The sequence below is a fragment of the Podarcis liolepis genome (genome assembly GCF_965112155.1).
Source record: "Podarcis liolepis genome assembly, chromosome: 14".
Lineage (NCBI taxonomy): Eukaryota > Metazoa > Chordata > Lepidosauria > Squamata > Lacertidae > Podarcis > Podarcis liolepis.
The window spans coordinates 50,486,584-50,513,115 of record NC_139569.1 but is presented as its reverse complement, the minus strand read 5'-3'; the positions used below and the strand labels follow the sequence as shown (position 1 = coordinate 50,513,115).

General features: G+C 44.7%; 1 protein-coding gene and 1 long non-coding RNA gene across 3 annotated transcripts in view; one reads left to right on the top strand and one right to left on the bottom strand.

Annotated features, from left to right (window-relative positions):
* The first annotated feature begins 7,390 nt into the window (after positions 1 to 7,390).
* Positions 7,391 to 13,688, top strand: LOC310693698. Its single transcript, XR_014519340.1, has 2 exons — positions 7,391 to 12,175; positions 12,870 to 13,688. It is a non-coding gene; the product is annotated as an uncharacterized lncRNA (long non-coding RNA).
* The window catches only part of ANXA2 (annexin A2), a 36,102-nt gene continuing 22,803 nt past the window's right edge, over positions 13,234 to 26,532 (bottom strand). For both annotated transcript variants that reach the window (XM_083475981.1, XM_083475982.1), the window contains exons 5-13: positions 26,416 to 26,529; positions 21,627 to 21,717; positions 19,696 to 19,775; positions 17,978 to 18,037; positions 17,361 to 17,454; positions 15,676 to 15,771; positions 15,101 to 15,159; positions 14,334 to 14,456; positions 13,234 to 13,680 (exon numbers count right to left, since the gene is read on the bottom strand). In XM_083475981.1, coding sequence (XP_083332107.1) covers positions 13,621 to 13,680; positions 14,334 to 14,456; positions 15,101 to 15,159; positions 15,676 to 15,771; positions 17,361 to 17,454; positions 17,978 to 18,037; positions 19,696 to 19,775; positions 21,627 to 21,717; positions 26,416 to 26,529 — 777 coding nt within the window. In that variant the 3' untranslated portion in view covers positions 13,234 to 13,620. The remainder of the gene's footprint in view (positions 13,681 to 14,333; positions 14,457 to 15,100; positions 15,160 to 15,675; positions 15,772 to 17,360; positions 17,455 to 17,977; positions 18,038 to 19,695; positions 19,776 to 21,626; positions 21,718 to 26,415; positions 26,530 to 26,532) is intronic.

The following is a 26,532-nucleotide window of genomic DNA, read 5'->3' as shown; positions in this document are numbered from 1 at the left end:
GATGATGATGAGGATGAGGATGATGATGATGATGATGATGATCAGAGTTCGGATTCCAGTTCAGTGGGCGGCGCTGCTGCTCGTGTCAGTGACAGCGATGACACAGCAGACTACCAGAGCGTAAAGGCCTCAGTCAGACCATCTGATGCGTCTGACAATGAACTGGAAGAACCACTGTTCACCATTGGTCACTTTTCTCCTAAGAAAGAGGAGATGAGTCCAGAAGACTTGCGTCTGGTACGCAGATCTGAAAGGGCGACCAAGGGCAGACCTCCAAAGAGGTATGCTGATGAGTTTGCTAAGACAGCAACTGCCGTTCTTAGTAGCTCAGAGAAGGTATGGGAACCTTCAAGCTTCAAAGAGGTTCAGGAGTTGACCTCTAAAGATGCTGAGCCTTGGCTTAATGCCATGAAGGCTGAAGTTGATTCCTTGAACAGGAACCAAACTTGGGAACTGGTACCGGTAGTCCCAGGAATGAGACTGGTTGGCAGCAAATGGGTCTTCAAGGCCAAGACAGACCAGAATGGCAAGGTAGTCAGACACAAAGCCAGATTGGTTGCCAGAGGTTTTTCACAGGTACCAGGACAGGATTACCACGAGACCTACTCACCCACAGTCAAATATGAGAGCATTCGGCTGATGCTCAAGGTCGCTGCGGAGGAGAAACTGCATGTTACCCATCATGACATTAATACAGCTTTTTTGTATGGGATTTTGGGGGAGGAGCTGTTCATGCTTCCACCTGATGGGATGCAGATACAGAAGGGAATGGTCTGTAAACTGCGGAAATCCTTATATGGTCTCAAGCAGAGTGCCAGGTGTTGGAACACAAAACTCACTGAGACGTTGCTTTCTCTAGGTTTTCACCAGGGCAAAGCTGATCCATGTGTGTTTGTCAAGGAGGAGGGGCAAAACAAACTGTATTGTTTATGTTTTGTTGATGATCTTCTGATGTTTTGGAAGAATCAGGCTTTTTATCAAAGCACCCTAGCTCAACTGAAGGAGCACTTTGACATGAAGGATCTTGGTGAAGTATCCAACTATCTTTCTCTGCAGGTGGAGAGAGACCAAGCAGGTAATTTTCTGGTACACCAAACACAGAAAATTGCTGATGTATTGACCAGGTTGAATTTGGTTGATGCAAACCCAGCAGACACACCGATGGTGACAGGTTACCAGGTAGACAGTACTGCTGAAGCGTTTTCTGACACAACGCTATACAGATGCATTCTAGGCAAGCTGAATTTCATTGCCAGATGTTCAAGACCTGACATAGCTGTAAGCTGTAATCTGCTTAGCAGACATGCCAACAATCCTACGGTTCAGGATTGGAAAGCTCTGAAGCGCATAGCCCGCTATTTGAAAGGGACTATGCACTACAGGCTGAGGTTCACCAGTCAGAAGACTGGAGGTCTTGAAATCTTTGCTGATGCAAGTTTTGGAAGTGACACCACGGATGGTACAAGCACTTCTGGAGTATGCTACATGTACAACCACTGCCTGTTTGACTGGTTGTGCAAGAAGCAGACAACAGTGAGCCTAAGTTCCTGTGAAGCAGAACTCAATGCTCTGTCGTTTTCACTCATGGATTGTGAATGGTTGATGCAACTGTTTAAGGACATCAGGGTGTCTGTGAAATGTCCTGTACAAGTGTATCAAGACAATAGATCTTGTTTGGCTTTGCTGAACTCGGAGAGTTGCAAGCAGAGAACCAAGTACTTGCAGATTAAGCTACATCGTGCAAGAGAGTGTATTCAGAAAGGACTGATTCAGGTGTCCTACATGGCAGGAAATGAAATTCCTGCTGATCTGTTGTCGAAGGTTGTTAACAGAGAACAACTTAAGGTTTATGTACAAAGGTTGCAATTGGGTGAACCACAGGTACTACAGGTTACACGAAAAGGGGGAGGATGTTAGGATATTTCCGTTCCACCTTAAAAGGGAGCAGGCTTTTGTGAGTCACAGAGTCTGCGCATGTCCTGTTAACAGGATGTTTATGCTTGCTGATATTCCTTTCGTTTTCAGTCGGCTCAGAGACGCTGACAGAATGGACGTGTTTTCTTTTGTTCTGTTAAACGCTAAATAAAGTCTGTAAATTATGCTCTTCTGAGATGCAAGCTTTTGGCTGTGTTTCTGCTGAAGGAGGGTGCACCAAGCCCTGGAATGTGGCTAGGAATTTCTAAGGCTTTGTGCCCCTAACTGTTGGATCTGCGTGACTACGGGAGGCCGATGGAAACTCCGAACTCCGGCTTGGGGGCCATGATGGACGTTATCTCCCTGGCAGTTTCCCAACACTGAGCACTGCCCCCAGGTTGATGGATATTGCCATTCAAATGGTATGGGTGTCCCCAGTCATGTGACTGAACCTGTAGGGCAGTGCTTACCTGCCCCCACCATATTTTATTCAAGTTGCACCCCCTGGAGTCAAAGTCATCTCTCCCAGCCAGCCTTCAGTCATCTTGCCCATGATGGCTCTCTCCCTATTCTCTCCCTTCTTCTTCCCAGCACACCTTGCTCCCAGTACTCTCTTTTCCTGACACCTCAAACACACACCCCATCACCATGGCAACCTCTGCCTGCCCAGGCACAAGAATTCCTCTCAGATGGGACATCAACACCTTTTGCCATGTTAGAGCCTCTCTCCCAAGTGAGGAAAAAGATCTGCAATCTTCCCTTCAACACTCCAAATAATCACAATCCTACCATTTATTATTTTCTAGGGTTTGGGGTGGAGTCTCCCCCCCCCAAAAAAAATCTATAACAATATGTAAACAAAGACAAATGCATTTGGATTGGTCCTGATAAAAGTGTTTCCTGACTGTGACTTTTGAATAAGCAAACCAACCATGGACCAGGCCTGCGATCTGTAGTTTTTATTTGTCTAAGTATCTACCCCCCTTCTTTTTTTTTGCTCAGCCTTCATCCTTTTGCATTGTCAGAGAAAAAAACTCTCCTAAAAAGAAAACCTTCTAAAATTCTTGCTCTTTTCAGACACAGGGAATTGTAACTAAGGCAGTGTTTGCTAAAATAAAATGTGTTTTATTATTATTATTATTATTATTATTATTATTATTATTATTATTAAGATTTGTATACCACCTTTCATCGAAAGATCATAGGGCAGTTCACAACATAAAAATACAAAATGAGAACACAACACACACAATAAAAGAACCCCCCCAAAAAACATTTAAAAGGCCAACATTTTGCATGCTACAGAGGAACAGCTTTCTACTTCCTTGTATTAAAATATTTAAGTTTGCATTTTTACTTGTATAAATGTTGTTTTGAAATCACATTTTAGCAAATGGGCACATTGCATTGATGGTGTACCAACCCTTAAAAGAAATTTATTTGATAATGCACATTTTATTTTGATGCTATTAAAGCACCATATCAGTTATACAATATGTCTGCAAAAAGCTATCACAATGTTGAGCAGCAAGGGATGACCCACTAAATAATGATTTCTGTTCAGTTAAGGGTCTGACATTTACTTGAGCTGAAATTAATAGTGCAGTTTTACAAAAGTGGTACTTTTTAAAGGACATTATTACATCCTGTGGTTTCTGAATGGCACAAGTCTAGAGACAGGAGTTGATTATGTTCTATATGCCCCCAAAATTCATTCAAAAGAGACCTGTATTTTCAACTGTTGTGAGATAGCTGTTTAATTAAAAGTTAACATTGTGAGATAGCTGTTTAATTAAAACTTAGCATTGGGGAAATAAACCTACCTATGTTGCCTTTAGCCCTGTTAATGTTATAGTGGGATATAATCTCTCATTTTCTCTGCCCAAATTGTATCCCATTCTCTTCCTTGTGTGAAGTTCGGATTTTCTGAGTTGCACGTGGAGGAGAATAAGTTGCATCCAATAAAAATCTCATACTTTAAACTGGACTCCCCCACCAAAAATAAATCTTAGCATCAAAAAGTTTTTAAAATGCATTTATATGTTTGGCATCCAAGTATGTCTGCAAGACAAGGTATGTTTGTCAAGGATGGATAAACATGTCATTTTGGATGGCTACTGCTGATATTCTTGTTCAGCTTAATGTAATAGACCTACAAAGTGAGTCATAAATTGCAGCAAGAACCAAAGAGATACAGTATATACTGTAAGTGAAGATATATACTGTATATGTACTGAAGTACACACACACACACACACACACACACACACACACACATATATATATATATATATATATATATATATATATATATATATGTAGAGTTATATTGATTTTTAACTTTGATTTATATGGTTTTGATATTTTGGAAGTGCTGTTGAGGTATGATCCACCATATCAGAAGGTTCTTTGAAAGCCTCAATATTCATCTTAATGGGGCTTAGGTAGAACTTTTGAACCTGATTTTGGCCTTACAATGTATTATTACCAATCGAAGCTGAAAGCTATCTTCACTTTACATGCTTCTGTTTTATTTTTAAAATTAATATGTAGTTTTGTTACTGTTCCATTTTATATCAGGCAGCATTTCATATCAGGGAGCTAAGCCCTCAGCATTTTCATGGCCACAGTTTTTATTTGCTGCAATTCTCTTGCTGCAATTCTAAACCCACCTTCTTGGGGGGGAAATGCAATTCAGTATAGTGTAGTTCAGTCCTAAATAGCGTGGTGGCAAATGCCTATTGATAATGATGATATTTGACAATAACTGGACTATGGATAGTCTTAAAACCTCAAACATTCAGGATAGGTGGAGATACAAATCTGAAAAACATTTTAAATACCACGTTGAGAAGATAAAACTTCCTTCTTTTGAGAAAAGGTAATTAAATTTTGGAATGATCATTACCAAAACATGTAAGTGAAATCCAATCTTTGAGATTTTTGAGGGACTTGGAAAGTGGTCTCAATCATTGTTTGGAATGCACGTAATATTGTTATGAAATTGTTTTCATTTTTTAAAGAAAGAAGGGAAATCTTTTGGGCAACCGAATGACTGTAGGCACAAGCTAGTGAACGCTAGCCCTCCTGATTAAAATGCCACTGAAATCAATGGAAATTAATTTAGTTATGAAGAAGGCTACAATCCTAAACACAAAACCTAGAGAGTTAGCCCAATTCATTTTGATGAGACACACTTCTAAGTCAGCAGCCACAGCATTGCATTGCATGACCACAATCCAATGCACAATTGCGTTAAACTTGGACTTACTTTCAAGTAAACCTGACGTCGGGTTGGGCTGCATGTCCCAAACCAGTCCTTTCTGTGGATTTTGCCACATCTAATTTTGGGTGGAGTAATGCTTTCTTGGTAAAACAAAACCAGGCCCTTAAAAGGTAATGATAATTTGCTGGATAACGCTGGTGGTAGGTCAAGGAGTCCATTTTTGTGTCCTCATTTTTGTGTCATGTGCTTTACTTTAGGTGGGTTTTAATTTTAAAGCCATAAGAATTTTTCCATTTACTCCCATGGTGCACCCACCCAGCAAGGAGGGAACATTTGGGGCCACAACTCCAACAGCCACCCTCCATGCCATCAGTCTTGCTCCTCACCCCAGACTTCTTCCTGCTCGCAGTATCTTTCTCCATTTCTCCTTTACATGGTCAAATATGAATGACTTTGCTTGTAAGCATTTAATGCAATTACAGGAAAGAAGCCACAGCAAAGGGGAGCTGGTGGCCTTCGCTGGGTGAGGCTTCCCGACACTAAAATTGCCAAATCTGGACATAAACAAGTCACTCGACCTAATTAAATGAATTCTTTCTGTCTATTAAAAATTTAGAAGTGCTCCCCGAGTGTAAACAAGTCATTTTGAAAGGGAAGAAAGGAAACCCTAATGCCTACAAATAATTGGAAAATCTTTCCTTTAGCCAAGCCACTTTCATAAGGCATGGCTCCATAAATTATTCTAATTCTTCTTCTATTGGTAAAGAAATATTCTCAAAAAAGCAAGGCATATTTAACCATTTGTGATTAAGTCCTGGCTGTATTTATTTTAACACTTAGGGGCAGGAACATTTTCTAGTACAAAAGTGGCACGGTATTCCAGAAATCATTAAAAAAGGAAACCACGTGCACTATGGGTGTAGCCAGGATTTATTTTACAGGGGGCAGGCTTTATGTTGAGGGGGGAAGAACTGAGTTTGCAATGCAATTGGTCAGTTAATTAAGTATTTTTATTAATTTACTTGATTGGGGGCAGCTGCCCCCGACTATGCCCATGATGCACACCTGTTCCACAAAGTAAGGTGAGGCAGCCCTGCGACAAGGAGACTGGAAAAGGGACAGAGAGGCTCAGTGGTTAGAGTACCTGCTTTGTATGCGGAAGGTCCCCAGTGGCATCTCCAAGAAGGGCTGGGGCGAATCTCCTGTCTGAAATCCCAGAGAGCTGTAATTGTACACTAGGAATGGGGAATCTGTCACCGTCCAGATCTTGCCAGACTACAAATCCCATCATTCCTGACCATTGGCCATGTTGGCTGGGGCTGATGAGAGTCCAACATCTGCAGGGTCACGGGTTCCCACTTCTGGTGTTGGTAGTACTGCACTAGATGGTCTGACCCAAGATAAGGCAACTTCTGATGTTCTTGTGAGATAGGTGTTGGCTGCCATTAAGGCTGCTAGAAAGCACAAATCTGCCTTGGAACACAACTCTGCCAGGGTGCTTTGTAGCAGAAATCTCATTGTAATGGAAAGCACATTGTTCTTGTTCACCCCCTGTTCATTATTCTAGAAAAGAGGTGCAGAAACTCACCACAAATGCCTCCCTCATCCTCTTAGAATGGCAATGGTGCCGACTTGAGAGGTGCTGGGACCCACCTGAGAGGTGCCTGAACTGAGTTCTGGTGAGTTCCCAATGAAAATAAGCCCTGGGGCCCGTTCAGGCAAACCCCCGGCTGGATTGGTCCCCCGTGTTAAACTGCTGACAAAGTAACTTGGGACAGCCCTGCTCCACCAAATTACTGCAGGGGCGGCGGCGGCTGGGGGTTGGGGGAATAATAGCATACTCTCCAAGAATCCTAATTTTCCAGGGACTGTCCCAGAATTACAGAAGCCATCATGGTTTCTGATTTGATCCCAGAATGTCCCGGTTTTCCCTTTTCCTCCCCTTCATGTTGTGTGTGTGTGTAGGTGCAAAAATGGAGTCCCCTAAACAGTTCATTTACTGTATCTATTTTTCCCAATTTGAACTATAAAATGGTGATTTTCTTGAGTCAAAATGAGAGTACACCTATACATTTTAAAGAAAAACGCCTGTTTATACTGAAAATAAAATACCTGCAGCAAATGAAGGAAATGATGAAGCTGGCATGCAAAGCCCTTCCTATAATTTTGAAGGGAAAATGTCAGAAAGTCCCACTGTGTTTAATAGGATTTACTCTCTGGTATGTTCCCGAACATTCTCACAGTTTCTATCCTCCTCTCCTGCCTTTTTCCCTGACAGAAACTCAAGGCAGCTTACGGCTAAAATTTTGTTTTATTCCATTTATCTGTGGAAGGTGTTGCACCCAATTCCTTCCCTCACACATTTTTTTCTTTACACCTTGTGATGTAGGTGAGGCGGAGAGGTTGCAATTGGCTGTAGGTGACTGGTGTTGATGTGTATATGACCTCTATGTGAGCAAGGAGATCAAATGCAGGAGAAAAAGGGTGTCCCTATTTTCACCTGAGAAATGTTGGAGAGCATGTAATAGTTTCTTCCATCATTTGCCCTTATTTTCCTGCTGCTTCAAGGAACTTTGCAGAGCTTATCACGTTTCTTCAGCAAAACGTAAAGCAGCCCCCCTCTCCCATGACCTGCGTTGATCTTGGCTTTATGAGGTCACCAAGGTGGCTGGCAACACGTTCTCAGACTTCTGATGCACAGAGCATGTGTGCAACTGTCTATCTATGGACTACACAAAGGCTTTCCAATATAATTCTTTAGAAAAATTCAGTCCAGACTGGAGCCGGAAAACGTAAATGTTTGTCAAGAAGAATAGGAACAATTCAGTCCATGGAAAAGCAGTAAGGCTTTCTTTGAGCTCCCTCTAATGGGGAACCGCACTTTGTGCATTAGGAGTTTAGGCCAGATGTTTTATTAGAAAACAGTTCCCACCTGCAAAATTACGTATTATGTTGTGACTTGTCTGCAACCTTTGGTTGAAATGCTGCAAGTAAATAAATAAACAAATAAATTGTTTGGCAAGAAGCTGAGAGCTTTCCCCAACAATTTCTCTTTCTATGAGTGTGAGGGAGTGTCTAGAAATGCAAGCCAGCAAACCTGTTTTTATTTATTTAGCTGCTGAATTTATAAGCATCAGTCCTTGGGGGAATAATAGAATCAGAATCATAGAGGTGGAAGAGACCCAAAGGATTCGCTTGTCTAACCCCCTGCAATGCACAAAAGCAGGGAGCTTAGACGTAAGAATAAAATCAGCTCACACTTTAGGAACCAAGGTTTTTGCTCATGAAGTTTGGGAGCTATTGAGAAGTTGGCTGCTCACATACATAGTGTTACTATTTATTGTGGATATTAGGGTTATTATTGCACCAGCCCTCTACCTGGTGCAAAGAATGAAAGAGGTCCCAGCCCAGAGAGATTTCCATTTTTATATTTGGCAGAGGTGAGATGAACGGAAGATGGAGACGGAGGATGGCAGCTGGCAGCTGGCAAAGACATTTCAGAACCTGAGGTGGACCCCACCCTACTAGGAAAAAAGGATGAAGGAAGATGTACAGCAGTAACAAAGGGGAAAGATATATTGACATTGGGATTTGCTGCCTCTGTAGATCCTGCTGCCTGAAGCAGTTGCCTCACTTTGACTCTTGAGTGGGCCGGTCCTGGCATCTGGGGTGAAAGTGGTGGGGAAATTGGCATTTAAGTCAGCTGCATAATGTGTGGGCAGGCTGTACACTGCTTGAACATCACATGTGAAGTGTGCAGCTCAATGTGCGCACGCCTCAGCTTCTCTCCTCCCCGTTGCCACCCACCCTCCTTTCTCTGCCTCCTTTCTCAGGCTTGACCCAGGAATGGCATTGCGGCTGGTGGCATTGGGTGTGAGGAAGCTGCCTGTCTCTGCAACTCCCTCGTGTGCTGGAGCCAGGCTCCAATGAGGGAGCCAGTTGTGGGGCACCTTGTCATGCCCCCTTAGAAAAATGCACCTGGGGCCATGGCCCCCTCAGCCCCCCATGCTCCACCCCTAGTTCCAGGCCTATTTGGGAGCAGGGGATAAACATCCAGAAGGTGCCACGATAGTCACCCTGTTAAAAAGGGGACCCTAACTAAGGTGAAGAGCTGGATGGAGACACACACACAGAGAGAGAGAGAGAGAGAGAGAGAGAGAGAGAGAGAGAGAGAGAGAGATGGCTCAGACTACTAGAGCAGAGGCAGGGTTGTTCTGCTCCCTTCTCGGAGCTCCTCAAGAGAGAGATTGCTGGGGCCCTTTTTGGCCAAGAAGCAGAGTGGGCAGGGGGCAGGACTCCTTTTGTTAAACTATGGAACTCACTCCCACAGGAGAGAGTGACAGCCACAAACCTAAACAGCTTCCAAAGAGGGTTAGACAAATTCATGGAGGAGAGGGCCATCAGTCATTAGCCATGATGGTTATACTCTGCTTCCACAGCTGGAAGTAGTAATGCTTCTGAATAGCAGTTGATGGAAGCCACAGGAGGGGAGGGCTCTGCCCCTGCTTGCTGGTTTCCCACAGTCACCAGGCTGACCACTATGGGAACAGGATGTGGGTGAAATAGGCCATTGGCCTGATCCAGATGACTGTCTTGGGTGCAATTTGAAGGAGGGCTGTTTGGTGCTGGGACAGGAACGTAGACATGCTGCTGGTGTCATGGGCTGGCTGGATGTGGAGGAGTGGTGGGAGGAACCAGCTGGGGACCCCCCCCCCCAAGGGAAGAAGGCTTAGAGCCCAGGGAGTGGGGGTGGGACAGAATCAGGGGCAGCAGTGGAAGCTGGAGAGGAGGGGGGCCAAGAGGCAGAGTGGAGTCAGGGAAGAAGCCAGAGATCCCCCCCCCTTCCTGCGGTGACCAGCTTCCCTCCCCACTGGTCTCCCTGAACCTGCAGAGGTATGAAGAGGGCAGAGCAGAGACAAGGTGTTGGAGTCTCAGATTGCTTGGGAAGGACTTGGGGGAGCAGGAGACTTAAGAGAGCTGGAGGAAGGCCTTGCAACTGCCTCATTGGGGCAAGACCTACTGGGCAGAGCTGCTGTGCTCACTAGGCCTGAGCTGTTTTGTTTCACTGAATAAAGAGTTAACTTCACAGATGCCTTGTGAGCTTTTGTTGACCTGCTCCTAATACCCATTCTGACTGGTGGGTTGAGGACATCCAAGTCCTTGTTCCATTTCTTTCCTCCATTTTCCTTGTTTTCAAAGTTCACTGGACATAGAGTAATATCAGGAGGAATGACTGCCCCCCCCCCCAGCCACATTTGAGATATGTTGGTTGGTGATTCTTTCATTACTTCAGTGCCTGCTAAAAACTTGCATGTTCACCCAGCCATCTGTAGATAGTTTTATTGCTAGAAATCTGTAGGCTGTTCTGTGGTTTCAGTTACCACAGTTAGTGTTGAAGCTGGGTGTACTTTTATTTACACAGTATTGTGTTCAATGTTAGACTAGACGTATGGAAATGAATGAATGGGTCTACTTTCAATACAATATTTGCTAGTGTTGCACCCTGACCAAAAAGCAGATGATGATGGGCAAGGTTGGCACGAGAAACCTGTAGAGTTTTATAGATTACAGTGGTACCTCTGGTTACATACTTATTTCGTTCCAGAGGTCCGTTCTTAACCTGAAACTGTTCTTAACCTGAAGCACCACTTTAGCTAATGGGGCCTCCTGCTGCTGCTGCGCCACACAATTTCTGTTCTCATCCTGAAGCAAAGTTCTTAACCTGAAGCACTATTTCTGGGTTAGCTGAGTCTCTAACCTGAAGAGAATGTAACCCGAGGTACCACTGTATTATATTCTATTGCAAAGCTGGGGCAGGAGAGAAACTGAGGGCAGAGACAAAAGTGGGTGGAGCCATGAATGTAGCTCTTCCCTCTGGGTGGCAGCCCAGCCATGGGAAAGCCAAAGACTGCTACCCCCACCCCCAGTGCTTTTTCCGGGGGTACTCAAGGGTATGCAGTGCCAGCACTCCACCACCCACCCCATGAGTGTGATGCTTACTGTAGCAACTTCATGGTGAGTGCTAGCGCCATTTTTTCTATATAAAAATAGCACTGCCCACATCCCTCCATCCAGGCAAGCAAGTAGCATCATCCAAGTTCAAGACACATTCCAGCCAGGCAAAAGCACCCTCAGAGGGTACGAGGGCAAGGCCAATGAGAGGTGTGAACAAGGGAAGAGTCCAGACTGACAGGCTAGAAAGGGCTGAAGGGTCCTATTCAGCCCACTGGGTTTGAGGTTCCTCGTCCCTGCTGTCATAAAGGCTACTGATCTGGTCCATAGGTTTGGACACATCTTGAGATACCCTTACCAAACTTGGCAGGAGGGTGCCCAATACGGGCAGCAGTTTTTATTGGCAGTTGGAAGCTGACTGCCATTTTGAACCAAGACAACGGATCGAAATGTGAGTTTGGCATCACTATGCCCATTTGGGGGCACAGGTTCAGATGTCTCTTGTGTTATCATTGCCAAAGACTGCACAAGGGCTCCTGAAGTGGGGGTGGAGAGCCTCATTGCCATTTGGATGCCAGGTGCCATTTGGAATCAAGATGGTGGACCAAAATGTCACATTTGCATGATTCCACCTGTCTGATGGCATAGGGTTAGTTGCCTGTCAAGGTATCTTCATCAAACTTGGCATGGAGGTTCCCGAGAAGGGGGTGAGGATCTACATCAGTGTTTGGGTACCAGGCACCATGCTGAATCCAGATGGCAGACCAAAACATGATTTCACCCAATGTTTGGCATAGAATCATAGAACTGTAGAATTGGAAGTAACTCTGAGGATCATTTAGTTCCACCTCCTACAAGGCAGGAATATGCAGCTGTCCCATACGGGGATTGAACCTGTGACCTTGGCATTATCAGCACCGCGCTATAACCAACTGAGCTACCCAGTCATTTACATGACAAGTCCAAACTCACAAAATCACCATCCATTTAAAAACATAGTATTTTGGGGTTTCTACAAATTCCTGGGCAGCACCAGGCACTCCCCACTAGTCTACCATAAATTAACTTTCATAGAATCATAGAGTTGGAAGAGACAAGGGCCATCGAGTCCAACCCCCTGCCAAGCAGGAAACACCATCAGAGCACTCCTGACATATGGTTGTCAAGCCTCTGCTTAAAGACCTCCAAAGAGGAGACTCCACCACACTCCTTGGCAGCAAATTCCACTGTCGAACAGCTCTTACTGTCAGGAAGTTCTTCCTAATGTTTAGGTGGAATCTTCTTTCTTCTAGTTTGGATCCATTGCTCCGTGTCCGCTTCTCTGGAGCAGCAGAAAACAACCTTTCTCCCTCCTCTATGTGACATCCTTTTATATATTTGAACATGGCTATCATATCACCCCTTAACCTCCTCTTCTCCAGGCTAAACATGCCCAGCTCCCTTAGCTGTTCCTCATAAGGCATCGTTTCCAGGCCTTTGACCATTTTGGTTGCCTTTCATCTAAAGCAAAGCAGGAAATGCCGTTTACCTTCCTGCCAGAGCGGTACCTATTTATCTACTTGCACTTTGTGCTTCTGAACTGCTAGGTTGGCAGGAGCTGGGACCAAGCAACCATGTGCTGCTCTGGTTTCGCCAGAAGCGGCTTAGTCCTGCTGGCCACGTGACCCAGAAGCTGTACGCCGGCTCCCTTGGCCAATAAAGCGAGATGAGCGCCGCAACCCCAGAGTCGGTCACGACTGGACCTAATGGTCAGGGGTCCCTTTACCTTAAAGCAAAGCAGGAGTGGTTTGGATTAGTTCCTTAGAATCACAGAGTTGGAAATTATACCCAAGGGTCATCTAGTCCAACCCCCTGCAATGCAGGAATCACAGCTGAAGAATCCCTGACAGAGGGCCACCCAACCTCTGTCCAAAAACTTCTGATGAAGGAGACTCCACCACCTTCCAAGGTTGTCCATTCCACTGTCAAACAGTCTTACTGTCTGTTGTTGTGAGATGGGAGGCTACACCAAAAGGAGGGATATGAAGCAATTTTTTAAATATGCGCAGAAGGGGGAGTGTCTGAATCCCACAAGGTAATTATTGTTACACCAGGAAGCTGACACTTTCCTCCTCTGGAAGAATGCACAAGAGCACACTGTGTTTTTCTTAAAGTAAAAATTCCATTTTATTTGGCTTTCCAACAAGAACATTGCACACAAAAAGAGGCAGAATCTTCCACTGTGCATGTAAGGATTGCCTCCCTCGCCTTCTCCCTCTCTTTGGAATGTTAACTCCTTTGGCCTGATTACTTCTGCTGAGATTAGCTACTTGGGTAAAAGCCAAGCAAAGCCTGAGCCAAGGGAGGGAATGATACAAAAGCAGCCAGCAGCATCCGCCTGGAGTGGACAGGACAGGGAAGATGAGTTAGCAAAGGCTATCGTGCCAATGGCTCTAGTTCTGCAAAGGAGATCAGGGCTGAAGCGGGGTAAAAAAAAGGGGGGGGAGCATATCTCGGGGCTGGAACTCTTTCCATTCCCATCACAGTGTTCAATCTTCTCCTCCGCACAGGTTCAGGAGTGCCCGCTGGTAATCGCCCTTTGTGTCTTGCTGTAAGGGGAATAGAGGGAAAGAGACATTAGGCCAAAACTCTCCGGAGGGCCAGCGTGGCCCTGACTCTCCTCACACTGTCAGGATCATCAGAACCCCCAAAACGATGCAAAAAAGAAGGGAGGCTTCCATTCTGCGCCACTCCATGCAGGCAGCCATAAATTGTCCTGCTGTGTTTTCCAAAATTCCCCATGTGTGTGTTCTTGCACCATGCCAAGAATTTCAGGGCATACCAGCAAGTTGGGGTGGGGGAGGGATTCCAAGGCTTGCAATGTACAAAAGGGAAAAAATGTTTTGTGGGGGTGGATTACGCAAAACAGCAGAATGGAGACTGAGTACGCTCAGCGGTCACAGAAGCCTGGCTTGTGGGGGGGAGGGAGAAATGGGGAGTGGGAGAAATGGAGTGGCTGGGATCCTGAGCAGAAGCACGCCACATGGCCAGCATGAAATCGTAGAGTTGGAAAGGACCCCAAGGGTCATCTAGTCCACCCCCCTGCAAGGCAGGAATATGCAGCTGTCCCTTACAGGAATCAAACCTGCAACCTCGACATTATCAGCCCCATGCTCAACGCAACTGAGCTCTCCGTGGGGTGATCTGATACTGTCTGCTCTGCTGTGACTGACAGGAGATCTGCTGCAACACGGCCACTCACCTGGATGAAGTAATACAGGGACTTCCCATATTTCCTCTTGAATTCACTCTTAATTTTCAGCATGTCCACCTCACTGCGGGAGACCATAATCCTGATCAGGACCTTGTCTCGGGTTCCTTTGCCCTGAAAAAAACAATTATTTTCCACAATTAAACTTCATTGTTAAAATCAAACTTGATTGTTTGCCGTGCATTTTTTGGGCGGTGGGAATTGTTGGCAGTCAGTAAAATAACACAGATGGAATCCAGAGAAAAGAAATCTTAATAACACTTTACTGAGGAAAATGAAACAAAGCAACATATAACTTGAGGAGGGGAGGAAACCGGAGCTTGCTTTCTTTTTTAAGGGCAGGCCTTGTTAAAGCAGGGTTAGGTTCAACTGAACATCCAGGGAGAAATTCTCTCATTGCTACATAGAGCACAGTCAGGATCATGCAGCCTCCTTAGTTGCTAAGCAACACTTCCATACTTACTGACAAATGAATTAACCCTTAAGTTGAAAACGGAATGATCAAGCCCCACTTGAGTCCTGACCCATCTCAGAACCCAGAATGAAAATAGGCATGGTTTCTGGGAGTGATTTAATGATATGACAACAATGTTATGGACGTTTGGTGCAGGAAGCGGACACAGGCCTCTGGGGTGCTCCAAGAGAAATCCCACTCAGATGAGCACACAGGATCACTGAGCAGGAGAGCTCGTGAACAGAATTAATCTCAATGGTGATTGCACAAGAGGGTGCCCCTGACCTGTGTTCGGGTATTTTACCTTCATTGAGTCGTACAATCGGTCCGCAAAATACAGCTGCTTGTTCTGAATGCATTGGACTGTGGAGAAAAAAAGATGGACATGGGGTTAAAATACATACCTGTAATCAAACTATTAAAAGTTTAAAAGTAGATAGCCCCCCCCACCACCAAACACATTTCTGCTCCCTCCTGTCAAAAGGATTCTTTTGCTTAAAAATTAATAATCTCCATTTTTTAAACACTGCAGTGTCAGCCAATCAACATTGATTTAACTAATGGATTTTTCCTCTTCCCTCCCTTTCCCAGTCCTTTTTAAAAAAGCTGCTGGAGGAGGGGAACGGAAAGGGGTTCTCAGAGCAGCCTCCAGGCAGAGAGCGGTACGGGCGCCCTGTCCAGCCCTGAGGAGGCGTGCTCCTCCTGTCCAGGCCACCTCAGATGTTTTTGGGGGTGGAGGCACCAATACAGCTCCTTGCCAGGGGCACAAGGGACTCCAGGGACACCTCTGTCCAGGGCAAACCAGAAGCACCCAACTCCTGACCTTCCTCAACATCCTTTGGGATGGTCAACTCCTCTTGCCTCTGTCCATGTACTCACCGAGATTAACGAAGGCATTTTCCAGGTCTCCTTTCACTTCCTTCTTGATGCTCTCCAGCATATCGTAAGGGCTGTAGCTCTTGTACCTCTCAAACACTGCAAAGTTTAGCCAATGGAAACAGAAGGGTCAGAAGAAAAGAAAAGAAAGTCATGCAGCGCAGAATTAAACTGTGGAACTCACTCCCACAGGAGGCAACAAGGGCCACAAACTGGGATGGCATTGAGAGAGAACTGGATGAACTTGTGGAGAATGGAGCCATAAATGGCTGCTAGCTATGACAGCTATGCTCTGCCTCCATGACTGAAGAAGATTGGACCCATTCATGCAGGAGAAGACTACAAACCAGGATGGACATGCTCTGCCTCCACCTTCAGAATACAGTGGTAGAAGAAGAAGAAGAAGAAGAAGAAGAAGAAGAAGAAGAAGAAGAAGAAGAAGAAGAAGAGGAGGAGGAGGAGTTTGGATTTGATATCCCGCCTTTCACTCCCCTTCAGGAGTCTCAAAGCGGCTAACATTCTCCTTTCCCTTCCTCCCCCACAACAAACACTCTGTGAGGTGAGTGGGGCTGAGAGACTTCAGAGAAGTGTGACTGGCCCAAGGTCACCCAGCAGCTGCATGTGGAGGAGCGGAGACACGAACCCGGTTTCCCAGATTACGTGACTACCGCTCTTAACCACTACACCACACTGGCTCTCCTAACCACTACACCACACTGGCTCTAATAATAATAATAATTTATTATCTGGGCAGCTTCCACAGAAACCAAAAATACACTAAAATCACATATTAAAAACTTCCCTGAACAGGGCTGCCTTAAGATGTCTTCTGAATGTCAGGTAGTTGTTGATCGCTTTGACATCTGATGGGAGGGCGTTCCACAGGGCGGGCGCCACTACCGAGAAGGCCCCCTGCCTGGTTCCCTGTAGCTTTGCTTCTCGCAATGAGGGAACCGCCAGAAGGCCCTTGGCGCTGGACCTCAGTGTACGGGCAGAACCCCAGTGGTACCTGGGGTTAAGTACTTAATTCGTTCCAGAGGTCCGTTCTTAATCTGAAACTGTTCTTAACCTGAAGCACCACTTTAGCTAATGGGGCCGCCCACTGCCGCTGCACTGCCAGAGCATGATTTCTCGTCCTGAATATAGCTGTCAACTTTTCCCTTTTCTTGTGAGGAATCCTATTTGGAATAAGGGAATTTCCCTTTAAAAAAGGGAAAGGTTGACAGCTATGATCCTGAAGCAAAGTTCTTAACCCAAGGTACTATTTCTGGGTTAGCAGAGTCTGTAACCTGAAGCATCTGTAACCTGAAGCGTCTGTAACCCGAGGTACCACTGTACCGGTTGCTGGAAACCACAGGAGGGGAGAAGGACTCTTGAGCTCACATCCTGCTTGTGGGTTTCTTACAGGGATCTGGTTGGCCTCTGAGAACAGGATGCTGGACCAGACTGACCCCTTTGGCCTGATCCAGCAGGCTTCTCGTATGCTCTTAATCTTTTTGCAAAGCATATGTTCCACCACTGAGCTATGGGTGCAATCATGAAACCAAAGATCAGTTGTGGAGCAAATCCCTACTTCTCCTCCAGTCTGGCCAGCAGAGAGAGCCACAAGCAAGTGAAAAGGATCCTCTATCACCAGACCTGAGCTTCACCCACCCACACCTCTGGAGCGGCCTGGAGTTGCATGTTACCTTTCTGGAGGTGGGGGACACTCCTTTCAGTCATGATGTTGATCCACTTGGGCACGTCCGTTCCCTTTCTCTTCACACCAGCATCATACAAGTCCTGCAGTTGGGATGAAAAAGTTTTGTGTCAGACACCTGGCCACTGCCATGGCAGCAGAGTTACAAGACTCCCGGCACTTTTCCTCCAAAGCACCTCACCCACTTACGGATAGTTTCACTTTATTGTGTTGAGAATATTGCTGGGGTGGTTTGGATCGATAACAGGCTTCCTCAACCTCGGCCCTCCAGATGTTTTGAGACTACAATTCCCATCATCCCTGACCACTGGTCCTGCTAGCTAGGGATCATGGGAGTTGTAGGCCAAGAACATCTGGAGGGCCAAGGTTGAGGAAGCCTGGTCTATAACCTGGCTATCGGCAAGGGCTCACAGCAGGTCAAATACTTCTGGAGTGCGTGAGCACTGCGACAGACTGAGCATGTTGTGAGCTGTTACAGTTGAAGTGCATTTGTCTGCTCAGATACTGTGGAACAGTTGACACTTTGCACACATGGGGAGGCCGGAGGCAGCTTTTCAACAGGCCCTCATACGAGGTGAAAAGAGGTCAGTATTCAGCATTACTTACCCTGGCATCTTGATCAATTAGCTCGTAATCAACCACGGAAGCATCCTCATTTCTCCTTCCCTTTTAAAGAAGAAAAACACCTGTTTCAGATATACAACCACTGAACACTTCTTGCTCCAGGATTCATTGAGAAGAGAAGTATGCAGAATATTACGAACGCTCTTGCCTGGATTTATGGACTGGGGACAGCTTTACAGTCATGAGGACTACAGCCTTTGATATATCTAGTTATGACATTTGACATTTGGGAGCATCGGTATTTTCAGTGTTTCAACTATTGTACCATTTGTTGCAGATCACAGGGGCTTGTTTCTCAGAGCACATACTGTGGTAATATAATGCTAGCGGTGGTTGATTGACGGGGGGGGGGGTTGACGTTATGGCTATTGGCTCTCAAGGGTGAAGTGGATCCTTAAGATCTGGCCGTAAGAGCTAATTTCAAATTCTGTGTGGCATCCTGTACACATTTAGGCCACAGTCCTTTATTTATTTATTTTATGAAATTCATATGCCATTGGATTCTAAGAAAAAAAACTCAAAGCGGTTTGTAATAATAATAATAATAATAATAATTCTACTCTGCCCTTCATCCGAGGATCACAGGGCAGTTTACAATATCAAAACACATAACATTACATGTCTTTAGGTGCCAGGCAAAAACATTCCTTTTTTCCCAGGCCTTTGGCTCATTAAACAATCTACGGCCTTTTAAACTGGGTGGGGTGTGTGTTACTGCTTTTGTTTGGTACTGAAACAATAACACACATACACTCCTCGCAGTTCAAAAGGCCATAGATTGTTTAATTAGCCAACAGTTAAAGTTGTATGAATCTTAAGAAATTGCACTATTTAGAAAAGTATGGTTCCAGCAAATTTAAAGTAAACCTAAGACATAATTAACTGAAAACAATTATTTTAAGATAAGAAATGTAACATTTGAGAAGTACAAACAAGGTATGACCCAAGGTAACAATTTGCTGAATTTTTTTATTGTTGAGAACGCAGGGTAAGGGAGATGTGAGGAAGTCCAATAAGTTATACAAAAAAGTTATGAAAGTTCGGATTTCTTTTCTTTTTTTTTACTTTCTTTACTCGATGTCTAATGGAGATGTATATGTATGTTTAATATGTGTTTTATGCTTTATACTTGAAAACCCAATAAAATATTTATAAAAAATAAATAATAATAATAATTAGCCAAAGCCGTGAGAGAAGAGGAATGTTTTTGCTTGGTACCTAACGATGGATAATGGAGGTGCCAGGCAAGCCTCCCTGGGGAGAGCATTCCACAAGTGGGGAGCCACCACAGAAAAGGCCCGTTCTCAGCTTGTTACTCTCCAGACCTCTTGCAGAGGAGGCCCATGAAGAAGGGACTTGGGTGGTGATTGCAGAGTCCGGGTTGGTTCATAAAACAATACAATTGTCAATGAAGACATTTAAAAGCAGCTATTTAAAACATTCAAAAAATAACTAAAATCCGTGATAAGCTAAAAACAGATTAAAACATACAACAACACCACAAACACCACCACTCTGGACAGGCTTGTCTAAACAAAAATGTTTTTAGCAGGTGCTGAAAAAGGTACAGTGAAGGTGCCTGTCAGATGTCAATAGGCAGGGAGTTCCAAAGTGCAAGTGCTGCCAAACTAAAACATCGAGTTCTTACCATGACTTGCAGCAAACAGAGGAAAAAGGGGGTTGGACCAGAAGAGTCTTACCTTGGCTAAAGCCACCATCAACTTGCGGAAATCACCAGATGTATCTGAGATTATGTCTTTTTCCAATTCAGTCTTGTACACTAAAAAAAAGAAATCAAGGAAGATTGGTTAAGCAGGCTCTATTACTAACATTTCTGAAGCCCAGTTCAGCCATAATGAAAAATCATGATCTGCTGTTACAAAAACAAGCCCGATCCTAGTTTTTTAGCTATCCACAGTTAGAAGAAAAGTTTCCTGAGTTCAGACAAAACAGGAAACTGCAGTTCAAAAATTAAACCAGAAACTCTTGCCCTCCCCTCCTTCACACAGAATAGGAACAAACTGCAAAACCTCTGCTTTCAAACCACAGTAACTCATTACATACAAACTCTGGAAACTGTGGCTTGTCCCAATTGTGGTTTGTTAAAGTAGAATCAAGGGGTGACAGATCACGCAAGCTGGGTGCCCACATAGGCTTGTTTTTACAGAGACAAAAAAGGTTTGTCACTATGACTTTTTCTAAGGGACTGAGACTTGCTAAGCAGAGATGTCTGGTTGTGAAAGGATGGTAAGGGTCTTGGAAAGCGGGGCAGCAAGGGACATTGCAAGGTGCTTCATTTTTGAAGAGCGTGAAGTAAGGAACCCTCAACCAAAAATAAAGGACAACAAAAAGTCTCATAGTACCCTAAAGACTAAGAGCCCAAACCTTTGGTTGCTTTTGTTGCTTCTAACTGGCAGAGCAACCCTGTTCAGATCCACTCAGAAGCAAGTCCCAGTTACTTATCCTCTGGAAGCTCAAGCCAAGTTGTCAAAAGGAAAAGCTGAGCTTAAGACCCATGTGCATGTTTTCTTCATCCTAGATCCCAGTGCAGAATTTGGCCCTATGTGGAAGTCAGTCTTTGTATGAAACAAATATCAAGTGTCTAGCAAAAGTGTCTGTGAAGGTCTCAGAAACTGAAGAGGGCATCCTGTGATCAAATATTCATGCTTCTGTAGCACATATCCCTCTCTGTCCCTTCCAGTGGCTTCTTGTGTCCACCCCCCCCCCCCGCCGGACTCCCCATCTCCACAGGACCCTCCTGACCCTAGAACTGTGTGGGGTTCACAGTCCTTCCAACTAAAGAAGCAATGGCCTACAGAACTTTCATCAACTCACTTGTGCCCCACCCATTTTCTAAGACATTAAAAGCCCCAAGCACTACTCATTATGAAGCAACATCATCACATAAATATTTATTTTAAAAGCCAATTAATGCAGCCACCACCAGCTTTGCACAACCTCACCTCCTCCTAACTCTTGCTTCTTTAAAACAAGGAAGGACTTTTATGAGATCTAAGAATGCAAATTAGGCACTCTTTCCCTACCACTGCATCTGGTGCGAAAATTGAAATACTTTGGGACCTTTTGGGACCTCACTTTTAGGCCTGAAAAATAAGTTACCCCTCCTCTGTTTTCTGACATTTATACCGTACATTTCTTCTGTCATGGAACCTAAGGCAGCATACATCTGGTTCCCATCCAGGAACTGACCAGACACTTAGCTTCAGCAAGGGAGTGGCCTCACATGCCCTGAGTACTTACCGTGACTACACCTCTGCGACTGCAAATGAGCTTCTGAACCTATTACCACAAAATGCTTGGTGTTGCTGGACCCATCAATCAAGGTATCATCAGGTCAATCCTCAAATCATTCCGAGGGCAATTTATCTAAGGACAGATCCACACCATACCGCCAAAGCACATGACTTCCCCCAAAGAATCATGGAAAGTCTAGTCTCCCCCCTCAAAGAGCTAGAATTCCCAGCATCCTTACCAAACTACAGTTCCCAGGATTCTTGGGGGGAAATCCATGTGGTTTAAATGTCTGCTGAATGTGCTTTAAAATCTATGGTGTGGATCTGCCCCCAAAGGAAAGACTCAGCCCCCCACCCATCCCTCCTGGTCAACTTACTTTCCCTGTAGGCTCTGTTGATTGCATTCAGCTCCTGGTTTGTCCGTGAACAGATTATCTCAATGAGCGTGTCTTCGTCTGTTCCCAGACCCTGAAATGCAAGTGGAAATGGACATCTTGATAGGCACACATACTCAGTGAGATGAGATTTTAACCAAAAAAAGTGTGGCTTCCACTTGTTATCAAAATAAAAATGTTATGAGGGAGTAGGGCCAGCCCAAGGCATTTTGCTGCCTGAGGCAAATTACAAGATGGCACCTTCCCCTCATTCCTCATACAGAAGCCAGCTAGACTGAGGCAGTTGACACTTACTGCCACAACAACCATGATATATCATTCTGCACGGCACCGGAGGGCAGCAGGCTAGCTTAGGGGAACACTGGTCCCCCAATATATGCTACCTGAGGCAGTTGCCTCACTCTGCCTAAAGGTAGGGCCCTGTGTGAGGAGAATATCCTACTCAACCTGCTTTGAACAGTCAGTTTCAGAATACTGCTCTTGTTTGCTGCCTTCATTGCAGAATTGTGTATGTTCAGACAAACCCACAAAAATCTATTCCAAGGCTGAAAATGAATTCTGAAGGAGAGCACTCACACAGGACATTCACTGCCTTCACTGGTTCTAATTTAAAGGAGAAGTAGAGCTGGGTATCATCCGCAAATTGGTGAACACCAAGCCCAAACCCCCTGATGATCTCTCCCAGCAGCTTCATATAGATGTTAAAAAGCATGGGGGGGGGAGGACAGAACCCTGAGGCACCCCACAAGTGAGGGCCCAGGGGTCTGAACACTCACCCCCCACCACCACTTTCTGAACACGGCCCAGGAGAAAGGAGCGGAACCACTGTGTAACAGTGGCCCCAGCTCCTAACATACACACCCCAATGGTCCAGAAAGATACCATGACTAATGGTATCAAAGGCCGCTGAGAGATCCAGCAGAACTAGGAAACAGCTTTCACCTCTGTCACTAGACTGCCAGAGATCATTGACCAACACGATCAAGGTAGTTTCAGCCCCATGATGGGGCCTGAATTCTGACTGGAAGGGAGCCAAATGGTTCGTATCCTCCAGCCATGCCTGGAGTTGTTCAGCAACCATCTACTCAATTGCCTTGTCCAGGAATGGAAGGTCTGAAATTGGGTAAAAATTGGCAAAAATTGCTGGGTCCAATTATGGGTTTTTTAAAGAAGCGGTTTAATGACTTCTTTTTAAGGGGGTCTGGGAAGACTCACTCACAGAGGGGAACATTCACCACCCCACAAAGCCCATTGCGGGGTCACTTTTATGAGGAGACAAGTGGTTGGTTTCACTCGTCCAAGCAGCCTGTCCACATCCTTGTAGGTAACAGACTGAAATTGATCCCGTACAACTTGGGATTACAAGCAGAAATGAACAGGAAAGATTTTCACTCCATAAGAAGCACAGTGCCCAGAAACACTGCATCTCAAAATTGTTTTCACAAAAAAGGAGGGGAGCAGGAATCAATATACAGGTGAGCCTTTTAAAAATAGACGAAGACATTTTATTATCCCTGTTAAAAGCAAAGAACAGAAATACGTTTTGCATGACAGACTATTATTCAGATTTCATATATTTTGAACAATCTGAGTGAGTTCAAGGGACATATATTATAAAATATAAATTTCAAAGTGTGAGGGGTTTTTTTTAATGATCAAAGTTCAAGATTTAATCAGCAGATTTCTCTCCCTTGCATGCTGAACATATAAAACTGAATACAAAAATATGGCTTTGAACTAAAAGTTGAATTAACTGGGAGTAAAGTGTAAATCAATTATGAAGCTGTTAATACAATAAGAAAATTACTAATCCACATGAAAAGGGATCAGGTGTTAATTAAACTCTTTGGGAACTCAATGACCCTCCCTGGTGCAGTTCAGTCAAAACAATCCCTGGAAACAAGGCCTGGAAACAAGATCGTTAATTTTTGTTCCGTTCCACTTCCATCAGGCATCATTTATAAAGCAGCTCTGGCTGCAAGGATGTTGGAGAACTTTTAAGGAAAGAGCATAATTAAAGAGACTTATTTTATGTGCCTCTTTAACAAAAAACAAGAATAACGCAACCTTTGACTTCAGAATTAGATGCATAATTGATAAATGAAGTGCTTTCAACCATGTTACTCATTTAATTTCCTTGGTTTTCTACTGCAACGTGGCTCTAGGGACTAAGACAGCAATGAAATAGAAAAGGGGAGGGGAACGCCCTTTGGAAATGATGGGGCGCAAGATACTTTTCCGTGTCAAAATATTTAAAATTCAACTCCAGGATGAGCAGCGTACACTGGGGAGTCCATGTGGCCCCTCGCAATGCTCCTGGTCTCCAACTCCCATCTGCCACAGCCGATGTTCAGGAGTATTGGGAAACCAGCAATGTCAAGGAGGCCACACGTTGTTCTGCATCCCTTGTAGAAACTGAGCTTGCCACATGTTCAAACTGTTGCTGGATTGTAGTGCCACTGGTGGTGGTGCATGAACAACAGAATGCTCCTGCACATATATTTCTAGCGTGTGGGAAACAAGATGTTGGGGAGAAAAACTGTTGCCTCGCCTTCCTCCTGACACACTAGTTCTCCATTCTATTGTCCTCCCTGTTTAAACTGTAAGCTCCATGGGACAGAGATCTGTCCATTCGCTTATGTCAACATGCCATGCAGAGAATCATAGCATTGTGGAGTTGGAAGGACACCAAAGGGTCATCTAGTCCAACCCCCTGTAGTGAAAGTTGTGACAGTGTCTTTTTTTAAAAAAAAATTAAATATTTTTTTATTTACAAAAGTGTGTGCAATGTCTTTTTCTTGTATTTTTCCCCCCATGTAACATTTTTACAAATCAGTTTCATTTGTTGAGACATTAGTAAGAAAAGAGGGAAAGAGGTCGGGTGGCGATGTTTCTATTTTATGTTGTGACAGTGTTGCAAAAAACAAATACTGGGAGTTTTCTAGCCTGTAAGGAAGGGCAAGAGCTTCCACAATTGTGACATGGAAGATTTCAAAGGCTGATTGTTTTTCAGAAAACATGTTTTACATTGTTTGCTCTCCAGTCCAACTCGAAAAGCTTTTTCAAATAGAAAGTCAGTGTGGTACATGGTGATTTGGGTGCTGGATGAGGAGTAGGGAGGCCCAGATTCAAATCGCTGGGTGGTCAGGGGCTTGTCAGTATCTCCCAATCTGCCCGAATTCGCAAGGCTGTCGTGAGGATAAAATGGGAAGTCGACTTTCCTAAAACCTTGTCCCAGGCACAGGAGAAGGGTGTGCAGTGGTTGCTTCACAACGTAAAGAGAAGTGCCAGCCCTGGTAAATGTGTAGAAAAAGGGCTAGGAAGCATTTGAACAAAGCTTTGAGACACAGCAAGCTACGGCAGAAAACAGGGTGGCAAACTGTTAATGAAGAAGTTAAAAGCTCCATTTGGCAACAGTGCTGAGCTGAGACAGCAGAGGGCAGCATTGGATAAAGAAAAAGAGGAGGCAGAACTGTGTGTACTGACTAGAGCAATCCAGGAGTGTGGGTGAAGTTTAGGGGACAGGAAAATCAAAGTCCTGCCCATGTCGTGAGACCGAGGAGTGGAGCACTTCTACACAAAACAGATCGCAGGCTGGAGAGCTCAAGAGTGGATCTTTACAAAAGATGGCATTCAATTATGTTCTGCTCAGAGCAAAGACACTGAAATTAATTAACCTACATTTGTCATGCCTATGAATTTCAAGGCATCTACACTGCATAGGACTTGGTTGAGTACCACCCACAGGACCAAAATGCCTAACTGATATGATGGGCTTGAGTGAGGGGTGGTGGTGGAATCCCTTCCATTTCAGTTTCTCATTTCCCCCAAGTTTAAATTCAGTTTGGACCATTTCTGCATCAGTTTTGAGATTATTATTTTTTAAAAAAATGCACAAAAATGTATGTTTTCACGCATAATTTCTCTAAGGATACCCATTTTGTGCACACTTTTGTGCAATATGCAGGCTTTTTGCAAGTCATTACCCCTGGCATAATCTGTTTTTGCATGCCACCTTCACTAATACACACTTTCCCCAAACATTCACATTTTTGGGCTGGAGAACAGCATCACAAAATTAGGAGAAGTGCGAATTTTGAAACATTTCAGTTCAGTTACTAGTTTGGGAGCTGTGAATTAGGTGGGAACCAAAATCTCACTCCCCCCTCCCTACTGGCACTGGCAGCTGGGTGGTGATGGGGAAACAACAGATCTTTAAAGAGCCAGCGTGCTGTAGCGGTTAGAGTGTTGGACTAGGACCTGGGAGAGCAGGGTTCAAATCCCCGTTCGGCTGTGAAAGTCACAAATCTCTCAAGTCTAACCCACCTTGCAGGGTTCTTTTGAGGATAAAGTGGGGAAGAAGAAAACCACATGTGCCCCCGTGAGTTCCTTGGGGGAAGGCAGGATATAAACATGATGAAGAAATACTAGTATTTCAAACACTAATTTTAACAGCAACTCCAACGCTCACTGTTGTGGGTCCTGTTCAGTGTCGATAACACACAGTGATCTGAGTTACACGGGCAATCTAGGCGCTGAAACGTGGGAAGCATCCTGAGCTCAGTGATCTTGATCTTAGGGTTGTGGATTCAAGCCCCACGTTGGGCAAAAGATTCCTGCATTGTGCAGGGAGTTGGACTAGATGAGTCTTGTGGTCCCTTCAATAAAGGAAGGTTTTCTTAGACAGTGAGAGCTGAGAGGTTGAGAAGGGTTTCAGTGATGGAGACAAGCATCAACGATGAACCTTTTGGGGGTTCCTCATTTCACATACCTTCATGGACGCTTTCAGTTCAGAAGCATCATACTGAGCCGGTGTTTTCAGCAGACCCAGGATAGTAGTCTCCAGGTGCCCAGACAGAGCAGACTTCAGAGCTGCAGAGAGCTCCTA